The sequence below is a fragment of the Equus caballus genome, chromosome 3, assembly GCF_041296265.1.
Source record: "Equus caballus isolate H_3958 breed thoroughbred chromosome 3, TB-T2T, whole genome shotgun sequence".
NCBI classification, from domain to species: domain Eukaryota; kingdom Metazoa; phylum Chordata; class Mammalia; order Perissodactyla; family Equidae; genus Equus; species Equus caballus.
Genome location: NC_091686.1, coordinates 57,267,943 through 57,285,327, shown reverse-complemented (window position 1 = coordinate 57,285,327; position 17,385 = coordinate 57,267,943). Strand labels below are relative to the sequence as shown.

At 36.1% G+C, this 17,385-nt stretch overlaps 1 protein-coding gene across 47 annotated transcripts in view; it reads right to left on the bottom strand.

Moving 5' to 3' along the window:
- Positions 1-17,385, bottom strand: part of MAPK10 (mitogen-activated protein kinase 10) — a 302,212-nt gene that overhangs the window by 151,196 nt on the left and 133,631 nt on the right. For 30 of the 47 annotated variants that reach the window (XM_070263536.1, XM_023637781.2, XM_070263547.1 and 27 more), the window contains one exon: positions 6,273-6,371. Coding sequence is in view for 17 of the 47 variants with exons in the window: in XM_070263507.1 (XP_070119608.1) it covers positions 6,300-6,371 (72 nt within the window). In the remaining 30 variants the exon portion in view is untranslated. The remainder of the gene's footprint in view (positions 1-6,272; positions 6,372-17,385) is intronic. The other 17 variants (XM_005608654.4, XM_001495242.7, XM_070263534.1 and 14 more) reach the window with 1 other exon arrangement.

Below are 17,385 nucleotides of genomic sequence, written 5' to 3'. Positions count from 1 at the left end.
GGAAATACACAGACATTATTCCAAAGAAGATATACAGATGACCAACAGGTACATGAAAAGATATTCAATATCACTAATTATTAGGGAAATGCAAATCAAAACTACCATGAGATATCACATTACATCAGTCCGAATGGCTATAATTAACAAGACAAATGCCACAAATGTTGGAGAGGATGTGGAGAAAAGGGAACCCTGATACACTGCTTGTGGGAATGCAAACTGGTACAGCCACTATGGAAAACAGCATGAAGATTTCTCAAAAAATTAAATATAGAAATACCATATGACCCAGCTATCCCACTGCTGGGTATTTATCCACAGAACTTAAAATCAGCAATTCAAAGAGATTTATGCACCCTATGTTCATTGCAGCATTATTCACAACGGCCAAGATGTGGAAGCAACCTAAGTGCCTATCAACTGATTAATGGATAAAGAAGATGTAGTATATATATATACAATGGAATACTACTCTGCCATGAAACTACCCATTTGCAACAAAATGGATGGACCTTGAGAGTATGATGTTAAGCAAAATAAGCCAGACAGAGAAAGACAAACACCACATGATTTCACTCATATGTGGAAGATAAACAAACACATGGATAAAGAGAACAGATTAGTGATTACCAGAGGGGAAGTGGGTTGAGGGGTCAGCCTCAAAGGGGTAAAGAGACACATGTATATGGTAATGGATAAAAATTAGACTATTGGTGGTGAGCACAATGTAGTTTATACAGAAACTGATAAATAATAATGTACACCTGAAATTACAGAACATTATAAACCATTATATCCTCAATGAAATAATAGAAAAAAAATTCAATTAACAAAAGACCCTGAATAGCCAAAGGAATCCTGAAGAAAAAGAGCAAAGCTGGAGGTATCTCACTCACTGATTTCAAAATATACTACAAAGCCATAGTAACCAAAACAGCATGGTACTGCCACAAAAACAGACACAAAGATCAATGGAACAGAATCGAGAGCCCAGAAATAAACCCACACATTTATGGACAGCTAATATTCGACAAGGGAGCCAAGAGCATACAATGGAGAAAGGAAAGTCTCTTCAATAAATGGTGTTGGGAAAACTGGACGACTACATGGAAAAGAATGAAAGTAGACCATTCCCTTACACCATGCACAAAAATCAACTCAAAATGGATTAAAGACTTGAATGTAACACCTGAAAACATGCGACTTCTAGAAGAAAGAATACATAGTACACTCTTTGACATCGGTCTGAGCAGCATATTTTCAAGTACCATGCCTGACTGGGCAAGGGAAACAAGAGAGAAAATAAATAAATGGGACTACATCAAACTAAAAAGCTTCTGCACAGCAAAGGAAATCATCAACAAAACAAAAAGACAACCTAATAATTGGGAGAAGGTATTTGCAAATCATATATCAGATAAGGGGTTAATATCCAAAATGTACAAAGAAGTCATACATCTCAACAACAAAAAAACCAACAACCAAATTAAAAGATGGACCAAAGATCTGAACAGAGATTTCTCCAAAGAAGATATACAGATGGCCAACAGGTACATGAAAAGATGCTCAACATCATTAACTATCAGGGAAATGCAAATCAAAAGTACAATGAGGTATCACCTCACTCTGGTCAGAATGGCTATAATTAACAAGGCAGGAAACAAAAAATGTTGGAGAGAATGTGGAGAGATGAGAACCCTTGTACACTGCTGGTGGGAGTGCAAACTGGTGCAGCCACTATGGAAAACAGTATAGAGTTGCCTCAGAAAATTAAGAATAGATCTACCATATGATCCAGCTATTCCACTGCTGGGTATTTACCCAAATAACCTGAAAACATAAATGAATCAAGATACATGCACCCCTATGTTTACCACAGCATTATTCACAATAGCCAAGACTTGGAAGCAACCTAGGTGCCCATCAAGGAATGAGCGGATCAAGAAGATGTGGTATATATACACAATGGAATACTACTCAGCCATAAGAAATGATGAAATCTGGCCATTTGTGACAACATGGATGGAACTTGAGGGTGTTATGCTAAATGAAATGTCAGAGGGAGAAAGTCAAATACCATATGATCTCACTCACATGTAGAAGAAAAATACAATGAGAAACACATAGCAACAGAGATTGGATTGGTGGTTACCAGAGGCAAAGCGGGGAGGAAGGAGGGCGAAAGAGGTGATCAGGCACATATGTGGTGATAGATTGTAATTAGTCTTTGGGTGGTGAACATGACGTAGTCTTCACAGAATTCAAAATAGATTACGATGTACACCTGAAAGTTATACAATGTTATAATCCAATGTTACTGCAATAAAAAAAAGTCACAGAATTAGCAACTGTGTAGTAGTAGCTGTGCCCACAGGCTGCTGGAACATTGAGATAAATATTGATAAATTCAGCTCCCTCACGCAGATATTTCATCAGTCTGAATTTTCCAGTAGAGGAGCCTCTAGCAATATGTGGCTCCTGAGTGTGTGAAATACCACTAGCTTGATTTGAGATGTGAGGTAAGCATGAAGTACACAGTGGATATCAAAGATTTCTTAAGGAAAAAAAATGTAAAATATCAAATTCATAATTTCATATTGGTTATATGTTGTAATATAATATTTTAGGTTATTGGGCTAAGTATATTATTAAAATGAATGTCATCTTTTCATTTCACTTTTTTTTTACGTTGCTATGAGAAAATTAAATTTCACATTTGTGGCTCAAAACGAAAGAAGGGTAATACCATTACAGATAAGGTACATAGTTTCTGTTGATAAAGTACTATCTAGACAATTTTATTTTCTACATTTTCTGTGCTTTCTTATTGGTAACAGTGAAAAAAATGGAACTATAATTTAAAAAGTCACAAATTAAGACACAAGAGACCTGCGTTCTGGATACAATTGATCATTAATTAATTGTTGACAAGTTACTTAAGGTCTTTGTGTACGGTCTGTGGGGCAGGAAGCTGTGATCGGGTTAAACACCCCAGTACCAAAGACCCATGAGCTGGCTCAGGAAATGAGAAGCTGCCCAGGAACACAGTCTGAAAGTAAACTCCAGGAGATCATTCTGCCTCTGAAAACAAGTACACTATTTTCTTTAAATTGCTACAGCAGTAAATGAGACACAGGGCTACAGGAAAGAAAAAAATAAACGTTATTATCAAACAAAAACTCCACATGCAAAGTAAGTAAAATGCTCTGAGTCACAACTAGAAATATTCTGCTTGCTAAGATATTTTTAGATTTTTTTTAAGTTATAGAATATGCATGCATATTTCCTAGGTACCGAAAGTTCATAGTAAGCAAAAAATTCAGTCATTAAGAAAGTTCATACTTCACTTCTTCTCTTTTTTCTTTGCTTTAAAAGAACACTTACTGGAAATAGACATTCTACATCTGTACCCAAATGCTGGAAGCTGATTTAAAAAATAACTTCCACCTACAGAATGACTCTTTGGGTTAAAAAAAAAAATAGTTGAGCTTTTAAGATTTTTTTTATTGATAATTTTCAAAGTTCAGATTTAATCTCAAAATATGTAAAACATGGGCTTAGTTTTATGTTTCTTTGTGGTTTGTTTTTTAAGTGTTAATGCCCATAGTGAATGGCTAGGATCATGCAGGCTAAGGAAATAGCTCACGGTTATACAGCTTGCAATTGATAGAGTCCAGATATTCTACCCAGAAATTCAGGCCTGCTCATTTTCCACCAGAGCACTATTATATTACAGTTGCAATTGATTGCATAAACCAAACATATCATTCATTCATTCATTAAGAAAATATTTGGTAAGAGCCTTCCCTATGCCAGACATTATTGCTAGTTCTCAGTACAGCAGTGTGCCAAAGAGACAAAATTCCAACGGTGTGCTGGTGAATGTTCAACAGCTGGCTGGTGTCGGGGCGGGGTGGGTGAGGAGGAAGAGGACTTATGTGTAGCAATTGCTTGTTTACATAATTGACATACTTCTATCAGGACAGAGTTCAATCTACCACCCTGACATCATTGCCCTTAGAGTTGGGGAGAGATGTGCACAGTCAACTCTTGCGAGTCTGTGTGAGGTGGCTCCTGCAGACTACTGAAAAAATTCCTGCCCAAGGGAAAAATGCATTCTAGCAAAGAGAGAGAGGCAACATGCTCATCGCCTGTATGGTATACCAGATACTAAAATGTGTTATGGAGGGGGCAAAAAAAGGCAGGGAAGTTGGGTAGGCAGTGCTGGGTAGGAAGGGGCAATTTTAAATAGGAGAGTCAGGAAAGACTCTTTAAAAAATGACATTTGAGCAAATCCCTGAAAGTGGTGAAGGATGGGATAATAAAGAGCATTTCAGGGAGGGGGGTCTCTAGAGAAAAAGGCTTGGTATTTGTTTTAAGAATTTTGGTTGTTACCATAAGTGAGATGGGAAGACATTGAAAGGTTTTTCTGCTTTGTTTTGTTTTCAGCCAAGGAGTGACATTATCTTATTTATATTTTTAATATATCACTCTAGCTGATGCCTTGAGACTAGACTCTTTGGAGGTGAGCAATGTGGAAGCTCTTGCAATAATCCAGGCAAGAGGTAACGGTAGCTTGGATCAGAGTGGTAGTGGAGAGAACGGTGAGATTCCAGATGGATTCTGAATGTAGAGCCAACAGAATTTGTTTACAGATTGGATATGAAGTGTTGCCCAAAAGATGATTCTAAAGATTTTGTTCTAAGAAACTGGATTTAGCATTTACTGAATTAGAACAGAGCAATTTTGGAGAAAAGATCAGGGGTTTGGTTTGGACTACATTTAGTTTGATATGCCTGTTAGATGTCTATCTAAGAGGAGATGGAGAACAGGCAGGTGGGTATACAAGTCTAGTTTCAGGGAGAGGTTTGGGTTGGAGATATGACTGTGGGAGCATTTGAGATATTGGTAATACTTAAAACATTGAGGTTCAATGGGAGCACCAGAAGAGTGAATGCAAAAGTATTTAAAACTTAGTTAGCTATTTAACAAACGCATATTCCAGCCCTGTTCTCAGTGTTCTGCAAGTATTAGCTCATTTAATTCTCATCACTGTAGAAAGTAGGTACTAACATTTTCCCCTTTCACAAACAAGGAAACAGAAAGGTTAACTAAGTTGCCCAAGATTACAAGCAAACGGTTAATAAGTAGTAGATGTGAACTTTCTAACCAAGGCTGTCCAGATCCTGAGTTCTTGCAAGAGAAGAAAAGTTATCCAGAGGTTGAGGCTTCAGACACTATACCCTTCAGAGGTCAGGGAGATGAGGACACCCTGTTCATGGCAGGTAACACATTTTACTTTGCTGCGGAAACTCTAACTGTGCTCAAGGAGAGTAAACATACCAATGTTTCCCTTTACACTTTTCTATAATAAGCACATATTACTAGAATCAGAAAAGGTTGTATTAAAATAATAGGAGCTGCAGAGTTAACTTTTAAACCTTGTTTCAGGGGATGCATATCATTCTCCGTTTACATCACAGTTAAACGTGAAGATATGATGAAAGTCCTTACAGAAAAACTGAAGTGAAGCTCTCTGCTTAGGGTGTGAATAGAGTTACCATATGATTTATTGTTCAAAGAACCATTCCTGAGAGTAAAAGGGAGCGCTATTAATTATACGGTGACAACAGGCTTCAGTTAGGACTGCCCTAAACATACCTGGAGTCAGCGTGGGTGCCCCCCATAGCCTCTTTCTTGAGAATAGAGTTTGTATGAATACAAGAGAGCAAACTCTTATCTAGTCCATGCACACTGCCAACCACTGTTACCACCTTACTGTTAATTACAGGTTAAATGTATTCATTAAATTTATTATTTGTCGTTGTTTAGCTTTCCTACTAACTACTGGTTAGAACTGGATATCAGAAAATGAACTGAGCACCCCCTGCGTGTTGTTATCCATGAGGATTGGAGGTACACAACTTGGGGCTCATTAGTCCTAGGATGAGAAATAATAACATGGGCTTCAGCTACTTTGATGATTAATGCTTCATTTCAAGGATTTGAAAAGAACTATTAAAAATGTTAAGTATAAGAGAAGTCTAGTAAGAAATCACTTTACACGGTGATTAAATACTATATTTATAATCATTAAAAAGACTTCTCTTCATTCCTGTTCTAACTTAAATGAACTGTGAAAAAAAGGAGACATCTAAGCATCCAATTCTCTTTCCTAAGCCATTTTTAATATGATATAAATACTACTCTGGTGTGGAACACGTGCAAGATGGAATGGCAAAATGGAAATACAAGAGAACATACTGTACCTTGTTTTACCTGTAAGGAACACACACCTGACAAAAGGCAATTTTCACATCGAAGGTTGGTTCACTGCAGTAGTACAATAAATGGAGGCTCATAAATACCTACAGAAAAAAGAGGGGGCATGAATTTCCAAATCACCCAACTGTTCATTATTTAATAGTATAAACGTTAATATAATTTGAATTATATACAAGTTGTCAAGTACAACATATATTCAGCATAGTCCTTATCCAGACCAGTACTAGGTACTTTTCACCAATTGTAAATATTAAATCATAAAATAAGGTTAAAATGCCCTATCTTCTATAATGATGTCATCACAATCGTATAGATATAAGAAACTGGATACAACTAATAAGCTGAAGTTTAGTACCTTCCATCATAGAGCACTTTCAGTTCTAGGCATCTAATTTAAAAAATCTCAAGCATATGCTCAAGAGGATATATATATGAAGATGTTTATTGTAGAATAAACAGACTATGGAATAAAATGTAATTTATAATAGAATTATATACAGCACTTGAAATAATTGAATTAGAGCTTAGGGTATCAGCACAGATAAATTTTTCAAACATGATGTTGAGTGGGGAAAAAAGAGCAAGTTTCAAAGGTTATGAATATCACTATATTATTAACATAAAATTTTTTAATATAAAAATAATGTACATTGCTTATTTATATAACTAAATAACCAAGAATAAAGAAAATTGGGCACTATATTAACATTGGTTTAACCTTGGTATTAAGTACAAAGATTTCAATTATATTATTTTCCGTAGGTTTGAAATATTTTATAATTTTGCAAAGTTTTAAGGAGAGGATAAAAGTCATCTAATGGTGGTAATGCCAAGCTAGGTACTGGGTTATTTGGGAATGATGAGGCAGCACCAGAGAAACTGGTCTGAAATCTCATTGGTTCAATTAAGCATATTTTATTGAACGTTATTTTGTGCAAGACATAATTCTGTGCGATTAAGCAATTTTAAAACCACTATTGACACAAGCTGTCTGTTTCTGGCAATATGCATGATTAGATATCCTGGAAACCACTCTTAAAGCAAAACTGCTAAAAAAAAAAGGTTAGATGAAATATACAAAATCTCTTTTAAAATGCATAGCTGAGCTGCCAAAAAAAGACAAGAAAAATTCTGAGAGGCTGAAAACAATGTGAAAGGATCCATGCAGAGCAGTAAATGAGCTGAAGCTGCCACTTGTCCCCAGGCCATCTGCTGCTGTCTGAAGACTAGAACTTCAGTTTTTAAAGAACAGTGTATAGAATACAGGAACATAGAGCTTAAAACCTATCTGTGGTGGGAAGTCACACTGGGGACACCTGCATTAAGCTTTCTGGAGAAAATTTTAAACAATCTTAAGGAGCTAACAAAACAATCCCAGAAGGAGGGTCTGAATTGCAAGAAAAAGTGTTTTACATGGGAACTTGTCCAGATTTTTCAAATTTAAAGAAGAATGAAAGGACAATATATAAGACATTCCTGAAAAAGAACAAGGTGGGTATCTGTCTGTGGGGGCAGGGGAAGGAATTGATCTATCAGAGATCAAGATTCATTATAAAGCTGTAGTAAGTAAAGGTATGTGGGACTGATGCAGAGACAGACTCATCAATTAACAGAATAGAGAGCCAGAAACAGACACATACATATATGGAAGCCTGACTGTCTGCATTGAAGATATTTGGGGAAAGAAGATACTATGCATTAAATCGTGCTAAGACAGTAGGTCCTGAATATGGGGGTCCGGGGTACACCCTGCTGGGAGACAACTCTCTACAGGCCTCTCACCTTTCTGCATGTCTTGCAAACAGAAGCCTTTATTCCAGGGTGTCTTCTCAAGGATGGTTATGTAGCAAACAACCTTGGAAGAGAGAGAGAGTATCTCCCCCTGGAGCAAGGGGCAGGTTCGATTACTCTGCAGTATAATAAAGTGTCCTTCGGGGGCAAGGCATGCTTACTGCCCATTATAAAAGACTGAGTTTCCCTAAGCTTGGAGTTCCTCTTCCATAATGTAACTCACTGTGCATGCAGTAGTCACCTGACCTTCTTTGAGTCCCCTTGTGGGTATTGGGGCCCAAAGAACTGGCATGAGTGCTGACATTCTAGCTACTGCTATTGACGTAATAAAGACCTTTGTATCCGACCCAGGAATCTTGTGTCTACTTCTTCAAGCTGGGTGGTGGAGTCATGCATGGTTGTTTCATTATTATTCTCTAAACCCTACATATATGAAATATATGCTATTTGGTACGTCGGAAATATTTCATAATAAAAAAACTTCAAGTGACACAAGGAACTAGTGGTCCTTCATTCTTTTGCTCAGCATTGTTGTGTAAACACAAATGCCTGGAACCAAAACACTCATAATAGTAAATAGTAGGATATGATCTTGAGAAATGCTGAGGAGTGTAAAGCAGGAAGGTGGAAGGACCTGTGTGCTTGATGATAACACTAAACTAGTGAATTAAGAAATTCCGGAAATTTTCTACTTCTAGACTTTCCATTATATGAGAAAGTAAATCCTCCATAGGGAAAAATATTACTAAAATATAGTCGGTAAGCAAAAAGCAAAACAAAGCAACAACAAAAGAAACGATTTAATCCTCAAATTTTAACGAGATTATTTCATTGCATTTCCATGCGATTTATGTGTAATTTTTGCCAGTTACCTCCACTTCCTATTTTCAAAGAAAATTTTTAAATTTAGTTTTGATTCAGGTATCATTTACACAGAGCAAAATAAACAGTTCCTAAATGTCCAGGTGGATGAGTTTTGACAAGTGCACATATCCAAGTAACTCACATCCCAGTGCAGATACAGAACGGTCCGAAAACCCCTCATGCCCTTCTCTGGACAATACTCCCCACCCCCCAGGCTAACAGTGTTCTAACTTCCTTCACTCCAGATTAGTTATTCTTGTCCTAGAACTCATACAAAAGAAATCATACAGTATGTACTCCTTTTTGTTGGGCTTCTTTTGCTCAACATGCTTTTAGTATTCATCCTTGTTGGTGTAAGTATCAGTGATTGCTCCTTTTCATTGCTGAGAATAACGCACAACATGTTGATCCATTCTGTGTTAGGACACTTGAGGTGCTTCCATTTTTTAGATATTACTAATAGTGCTGCTATGAACACTTATGTACATGTATTTTTGCATAAATACGTTTTCATTTCTTTTGGGAAAAATATCAAGTGAAGGAATGGTTGGATCATGAGATTAGGAATATGTTTAATTTATGAACACTGCCAGGCACATTGTCTACCCTCCACAGCAATGTATGCAAATTCAGTTGCTTTACATCCTTGCCTCAGTGTTATCAGTTTTCTAAATTTTAATCATTTTAGTGGGTATTTGATAATTTTTTTATGATTTTATTTTTTATTTCCCTGATGACTAATGATTTTGAGAACTTTTTTCATGTGTTTATTGGCCATTTATCTTCTTTTTGAAGTGTCTTTTCAAGTCTTTTGCCCATTTGGTAGTGGACTATGGGTGCGAGTAGGAGTTTGTCTTTTTATTACAAATTGTAGAAATTCTTAACTATTTCAGATAAATGACTTCTGTCAGTTACATGTACTATGAATATTTTCTTTCATTCTGTAGCTTGCATGTTTAGCTTAGTAATGCTGTCCTGTAGTGAATAATATTTAATTTTTATGAAATTTATTTTATCATTTGTTCTCCTTTTATTATGAGTGCTTTCTAGGTTCTGTCAAAGGATCTTTGCCCACACCAGGTTCGTGAAGGTATTCTTCCACGTTTTATTCTTGAAGCTTTACATTGTTAGTTTTACTTTTATTTATTTATTTATCTATCTATTTATTTATTTATTTATTTTGAGGAAGATTAGCCCTGAGCTAACATCTGCTGCCAATCCTCCTATTTTTGCTGAGGAAGACTGGCCCTGAGCTAACATCCATGCCCATCTTCCTCTACTTTATATGTGGGACGCCTACCACAGCATGGCTTGCCAAGCGGTGCCATCTCCGCACCCAGGATCCGAACCGCCGAACACTGGGCCATCAAAGCAGAACCTGCAAACTTAACCACCACGCCACTGGCCAGCCTCATTTGTTTTTCTTTTAGGTCTATGATCCATCCCCAATTAATTTGAACCCATGGAGTGATGTATATGTTGAGGTTCATTTTTTTCCTTATGGATAGCCAGTTACTCAAGCATCCTTGGTGAAAAGACTTCCCTTTTCATGTTGTGTTGCCTTGCTACATTGGTCAAAAAAATCAATTGACTGTGCACGTGTGGGTCTATTTCAGGACTCTATTCTATTCCATTGATTTGTTGTCTATCTTTACCACAATACCATCCTGTCTTGATTACTGTAGATTTATAATAAGTCTGAAATTAAGTCAGTCCTCCAAATTTTGTTTTCTTTTTATTTGGGGAATTATTTTAGGTCTTTGCATTTCCACATGAATTTTAAAATCAGCCTGACATTTAAAAAGACAAACATTCAAGATTTTGATTGGGATTGTATTAGAGCTATAGATCAATTGGGAAGAATAGGTATCTTAACAACATTGAGTGTTTTTATCCATAATCATAGTGTATTTGTCCATTTATTTTAGTTCTATTTCAGAAATGTTTTTTAGTTTACAGTGAATAGACTTTATACGCTTTTCTTTAAGTTTATTCTTTAGCATTTTTGTTTTTTGATGCTAATGTAAATGGGTATATTTTTAATTTCCATTTCCCAAGTACTCATTTCTAAAAATAAAGTTGATTTTTATAAATGTCCTTGTATTCTACATTGCTAAATTCACTTACTAAATGTAGTAAATATTTTGTGAATTGTTTAGGATTTTCCTTATACACAGAAAAGCTGTCTGCAAGTGAAGATAGTTTTTACTTTTTCCTTTCCAGTCTGCTTTTTCTTGCCTAATTGCCCTGCTCCAGAACTGACTGTCATTTTGTTTTCCATTTTATTTTATCTAATAGCTTATTAGTTATACTTCTTTTTCTTCTTTTTATAGTGGTTATTCTAGAGTTTGCAAGGGAAAAGCCCAATAATGATGCATATTCTGCATTTTTAATTTTTAGTCATCTAGCTTCAAATAATATTATTCCACTTCATATATAGTTTAAGAAACTTTCACTGGTATACTTCAAGTTTCTCCTCTAGCCCTTTGAGCTATTGTTGTCATATATTTTACTTATACGTACTTTATGAACTCCACAGCATCTTATTTTTTTGCTTTAAACAGGCAATTCCATTAAAAAAATTAAAGCATTTCAGAGAAAAATATTTTATATTTATTCACATATTTTCTGTATATAGTCCTTTTATGCCTTTCTTTGAGTTTATTCTTAAGCTCTTATGTTTTTGATATTATTATAAATGGTATTTTTATTTTACTTCCATTTTCCCAATGCTCATTTCCAGTATTTGAAGCATGTTGTTCCACTGCCATCTCATTACCTTGTGGCATGCTTCAAATGGAGAAATGTTCTCCCGGCCACTCTTCAATCTTTTTGTCAGTCTTCTCATAGCACTTTGCTCATACTTTTATTATGAATATCTTACGATACTGTAACTGTTTGCTTATATGTCTGTTCCATACTACATTATGACCTTCTGGGGAACACTGATTATATTATATTCATGTTCACAACCCCAGGGCCCGGCACTATTCATAGTATATAGCTAATGTTGAGTAAATGTTTATTGAATAAAAGGAGAATCAAATGGAAAAAGCTTCTTGCCTTCTCTACCACAAATCTAAGGATCTTCATTATCTCCTCATATTGAGACCCATGAATTTTCAATAAATTTGATGCTAACAAATTAGGAATGATGAGTTTGTAGTAAAAAAAAGTATGAAAGAATCGGGCACAGACGACCCCAGAAATGCTACCCAGCAGGGCTGTTTTCGTTCTGTACTGCTGCACTGAGCATGTGGGAAATAATAATATCCAGCCCACCACCTGAAATGAACAATGTACTTTAATTTTTAATGAATGCATAATCTTGCTACGAAAAGCGAGCATCCTGACCTTTCCTGCTTTGCATTACAAAGACTCCAAATGTAGCACCGTGGCTAAGTCACTAAGTCACTGCAGTATCTTCTCATTCCACAAAGCGACACTAAAGAAAAAGGATATTCAGTATAATAATCCCAATGAATTACAGAAACCTAGTTTGATAATTATACTTTCTGATAGCACGGCAGAGAGCATTTGGCACCATTACATAGAAACAACATAAATGGCCAGGGCATCAGCTTGATATTACTCTAAAGTGGAATTAGTGACAATATCTTGGTGCAATATAGGACCCGTGAGGAGCCTGAAGAGGGAGGGGATGATAATTTGGAGAGTTTCGTGCTTTCCATTACTGGTGGTTCTTCTGGGAAAAGCCCCATGTGTGCACTCCTTGCTGTGTACTGTACTGAGCTCCTGCTCGTTACATGCCTGTGTGAGTTAATGGCTATTCTGAGCAAAGCAGTAGGCCAAGTTGTATGAATGAGATACACTTAAGAATTTATTAGGTTGAAGTGGTGCACAGCAGCTGCTATAAAGGAATGTAACTATGATGTGCTTTAATAGCTTAGATCAATACTTAAATTCTTTTGTATGTGAGATGTGCCAACTAAACCACAGGAGGTTTGAGAAGCTTCACAGAAGCAAAAACTCAAATTGTTCTGGGCAGCTCCAGGCTCCCACAGATTGTCACTGAAATGCAATATATACAAGAGAAAACCAAAAGACCTCTTGATTACTAAAAAATTTTTAAGGTCCAACAGTTTCCAAGTTGAATTGGTATACAACAAACATTATCTATAAAAAATTTCTGTCTTTATTACATATAAGATTTATTAAAAATGACTCTCTTAACAACCTGCAAGCATAGGTACGATATTAAAATACAAAGTCATTGTTAATTACCAAAAGCACTCTCCCTTCTATGCCCAAAAGGATTCTCCCAACTTTGTGCAAAAAAAAAAAAAACAAATGAAAAGTAAATATACCTTGAAAGTAATTATCTTTTCAAGTATAGGAAATTGATATAGGAAATTGAATTAAATTTAATTTTCTACAAAGAACTGTGCATATGCCTACTTTAAGACATTATTAAATCATTAGGTCCATGGACTGTCATTTAGAGCACGGATCAGCAAATTGTGCCCTAAGGACAAAATTCAACTCGTCATCTATTTTTGTAAAATAGCAGAGTTCAGTAACTGACAGAGACGGTACGGCCCTCGAAGTCTAAAGTATTCATCATCTGACCCTTTGTAGAAAAAGGTTGCCAACCTCTGCTTTAGAGCACTCTACCATGAATATCTGGAAGGACATCACTAGCTTCGGTATAAAGGCAAAAATATTATGTCTCTAATCATAAGTATATGAATACACAAAATAGTTTCTCATAAATATTTAATATCTAATAGAAACTATCTCCTCCCAAGAAATTTGTACTTATCTACATCTAAAAGTTAAGTATCTCTTAAAATATTTTTCATGTAACAGGATGATTGCTTCCACAGAAATCCTTTGATAAGCTTATTTAGAAGGAGTAAAGTAATGGATAGAGACCAGAATGCAAGAGATGAGAATGAGGCAAGTGTATAAGAAATATGGTGGAGTATTAAGAGAGAAGACATATAAAATAAGAGATGCAGAAATGGTGAAATTCACCAATTCAAGAATTATAACACATACAAACATTTTTAGGTTTTTTTAATTTTTTTTTTTTTTAGTGAGGAAGATTAGCCCTGAGCTAGAATCTGCCACCAATCCTTCCCTTTTGCTTGGCCCAGAGCTAACATCTGTGCCCATCTTCCTCTATTTTATATGTGGGACACCTACCACAGCATGGCTTGATAAGTGGTGTGTAGGTCCGCACCCAGGATCCGAACCAGCAAACCTCAGGCCTCTGAAGCAGAGCAGGTGAACTTAACTGCTACGCCCCAGGGCCAGCCCCCAAGCTTTCTTAATTTTTTTTGTTTTTTGAGGAAGATTAGCCCTGAGCTAAAATCTGCTGCCAATCCTCCTCTTTTTGCTGAGAAGACTGGCCCTGAGCTAACATCCATGCTCATCTTCCTCTAGTATATATGTGGGACGCCTACCACAGCATGGCTTGATGAGTGGTGCATAGGTCCATATCCGGGATCCGAACCTGTGAACCCCAGGCTGCCAAAGGAGAACGTGCGAACTTAACCTCCGCACCACCAGGCTGGCCCCAAGCTTTCTTAATTTTGAGTATATAGCTCTGGTCCTGGAAACCTGGTAGAGTTAGCTAACATGAAAATTCTTAACATCACAAACTCTAGGTGAGCTGGGTAAGCTGTAACAAAAAATTGTCACTGGATAGCTGAATTTACATTAAAAAGGAAAATTGCCAGTGGTGTTCTGAAGCTCCCTCCAAAAGCTGACTGTGCACATCTCCTCCCAGCTCCAGGCTTGATGACACCACTCCAGGAGCTTAAAATTGACTGTGGTGGGAATATTTACACCTTGGAAATCAGCAAATGCTACAAACCACAGCACCTTTTTCAGAGAACTGGTGATTAAAAATTTACTAGCACACCATTGGAAGCTACCAGACACCAGAAATGAAAGAAGAAATTGAAAGATGAATCACAAATTTTCAGAAATATCACAAGGAAAACAAACGCCACAAGTGAGAATCATCAGATACTATAAAGGAAATATTAGTACCACGAGAACTTCAGATGATGAAAAACAATTGGAATGATCATAAGTAAGAATGGGTAATGGGGCCGGCCAAGTGGCACAGCAGTTAAGTTCGCATGTTCCACTTCAGTGGCCTGGGGGTTCGCCGGTTTGGATCCCAAGTGCGGACATGGCACCACTTGCCAAGCCATACTGTGGTAGGCGTCCCACATATAAAATAGAGTAAGATGGGCATGGATGTTAGCTCAGGGCCAGTCTTCCTCAGCAAAAAGAGCAGGATTGGCAGCAGTTAGCTCAGGGCTAATCTTCCTCAAAAAAAAAAAAAAAAAAGAATGGGTAAAATAAGTAAGCAATCAGAATAAGGAATGAAGGCCATAAAAAATAAGCTATCACTGTAATAAGAAGAAAAAATGGATAAATTTGAAAATGAACTAAATAGAAGTTGTGGGAAAAGTTAGCTTTTAAGTTAAAAGCCTAATAGGTCAACAGGTTAAACAGAAACAGTGAGCTAATGAACTGGAAGGAAATTCACAGGAATTTATCACAGAATAATAAAGAGATGGAAAATATGAAAGATTGAGCGATATAGAAAATAGACTAACAAGGCCCAAAATAAATATGAGTTCCAGAAGGAAGAAAGCAAATAAATAGAATGGGTGAGGGGTAATATTTGAAATGATAGTGACAGTTAATTCTCCTAAATAGCTGAAAAATAGAACGAAGTAGTTAGCAGGATAAATAAGAATAAATCCATGTCTAGAAATAGTATGAAGAACTGTAGACCAGCCAAAACAGTGATAAAATCTGAAAAGCAACTAGAGAGGAGAGTCAGAATCCCCCTAAAAGAACGGCTGGACTGAAGGAAGACTCATGGGTATAAAATAAAATAGCAAAGCAGAAGAAACAGTACTTTAAAAATAAGTTCATTTAAAACAAAAAATAGAGCCAAGATGATGAAAACAATAGAACATACAAACAAACAAAAATTGGTTTATCACCGGGGCTGGCCCCGTGGTCGAGTGGTTAAGTTCACGCGCTCCGCTGCAGGTGGCCCAGTGTTTCGTTGGTTCGAATCCTGGGCGCGGACATGGCACTGCTCATCAAACCACGCTGAGGCAGCGTCCCACATACCACAACTAGAAGAATCCACAATGAAGAATATACAACTATGTACCGGGGGGCCGGTTGGGGAGAAAAAGGAAATAATAAAATCTTTAAAAAAAAAAAAAAAATTGGTTTATCACCAGCACATAGTGGAAAATAAAGTTTTCTAGATTTGACGAGAAAAATTCTAATTTTGATTACAAAGACAATGATGATTTGTAACCAGTCGGAAGAGAACTAATTAATATTAGGGTTCACCTTCCCCGTTCACCAAGGAGGGACACAGACACCAAGCAAGGGAGTCAGTACAACAAAATAGTCCCAATACAAAATGGCCATCAAAATAATTTTTTTTAAAAAAAGGTTTTCAGCTTAACAGCAAAGAAATAAAAAATAAGATACTGTTTTACTTATGAAATTGTTGGAGCTTTTTGATGATTAATATTCAATGCAGAGAAACAGATCTACCTGCTGCCTTCCTCCAAGACGTCCATTTCTCCAATACCTCACTTCACTCATGTCTACTCAATGTAAAATGAGCACTAAATAAATATTTGTTGAGTGAATTAATATATCTTGAAAGTAAAAATTTGTACACAGTTTTGGGGGTGGCTTGACAACAAGGCATTCAATTGATTTAAATTGCATTTAAAATTTAAATATTTCCACACGTAAGAATTTATGCTAAAGATATAATCAAATATCTGCACAAAGATTGATCTATAATAATATTCATCACAGTATTATTCACAGTAAAATGATTGGAAAACTAATGGTTCAACAAAAAATGGATTAATAAAATAATTATTGTAAAAGTATATAACATAATTCTATGTAGCCATTTATAAATTGTAATATGGATAAATATTCACAATATATTGTAAAGTGGAAAAACACAACAAAAAACCTACTACAATATGTTCCCAATCTTTCAAAAACTAAATAGATATGAACACAGTTTTATGGATATAGAAATGTGCACATATTTATACTTTGTGCTTTTACGTATTTTCCAGTTTTACAATGAAGACTATATCTTTTTAATAAGGAAAGATGTTATTACAGCATATGGTAAAATAACAGATGTAAAGCTTTTGAACTGAAAGAAAACATAGGAAGCATCTAAGCAATTTCTTTTCATAGTCTAATGGAAAATGGTTAGGAAATCTCCAAATTCATCTGTCTCAGCAGTGAGGCAACAGGGACTCAGATCCAAACGTCCCAAATGCTATGCAGTAAACACACATTAAATTTCTCAAAATGTTGGCCAGTAAACATTTTAAATATATTAGAAATGGCCTCTCAAGAACTGATTGTTTTCTCTTCTGATTGCTCCCAAAA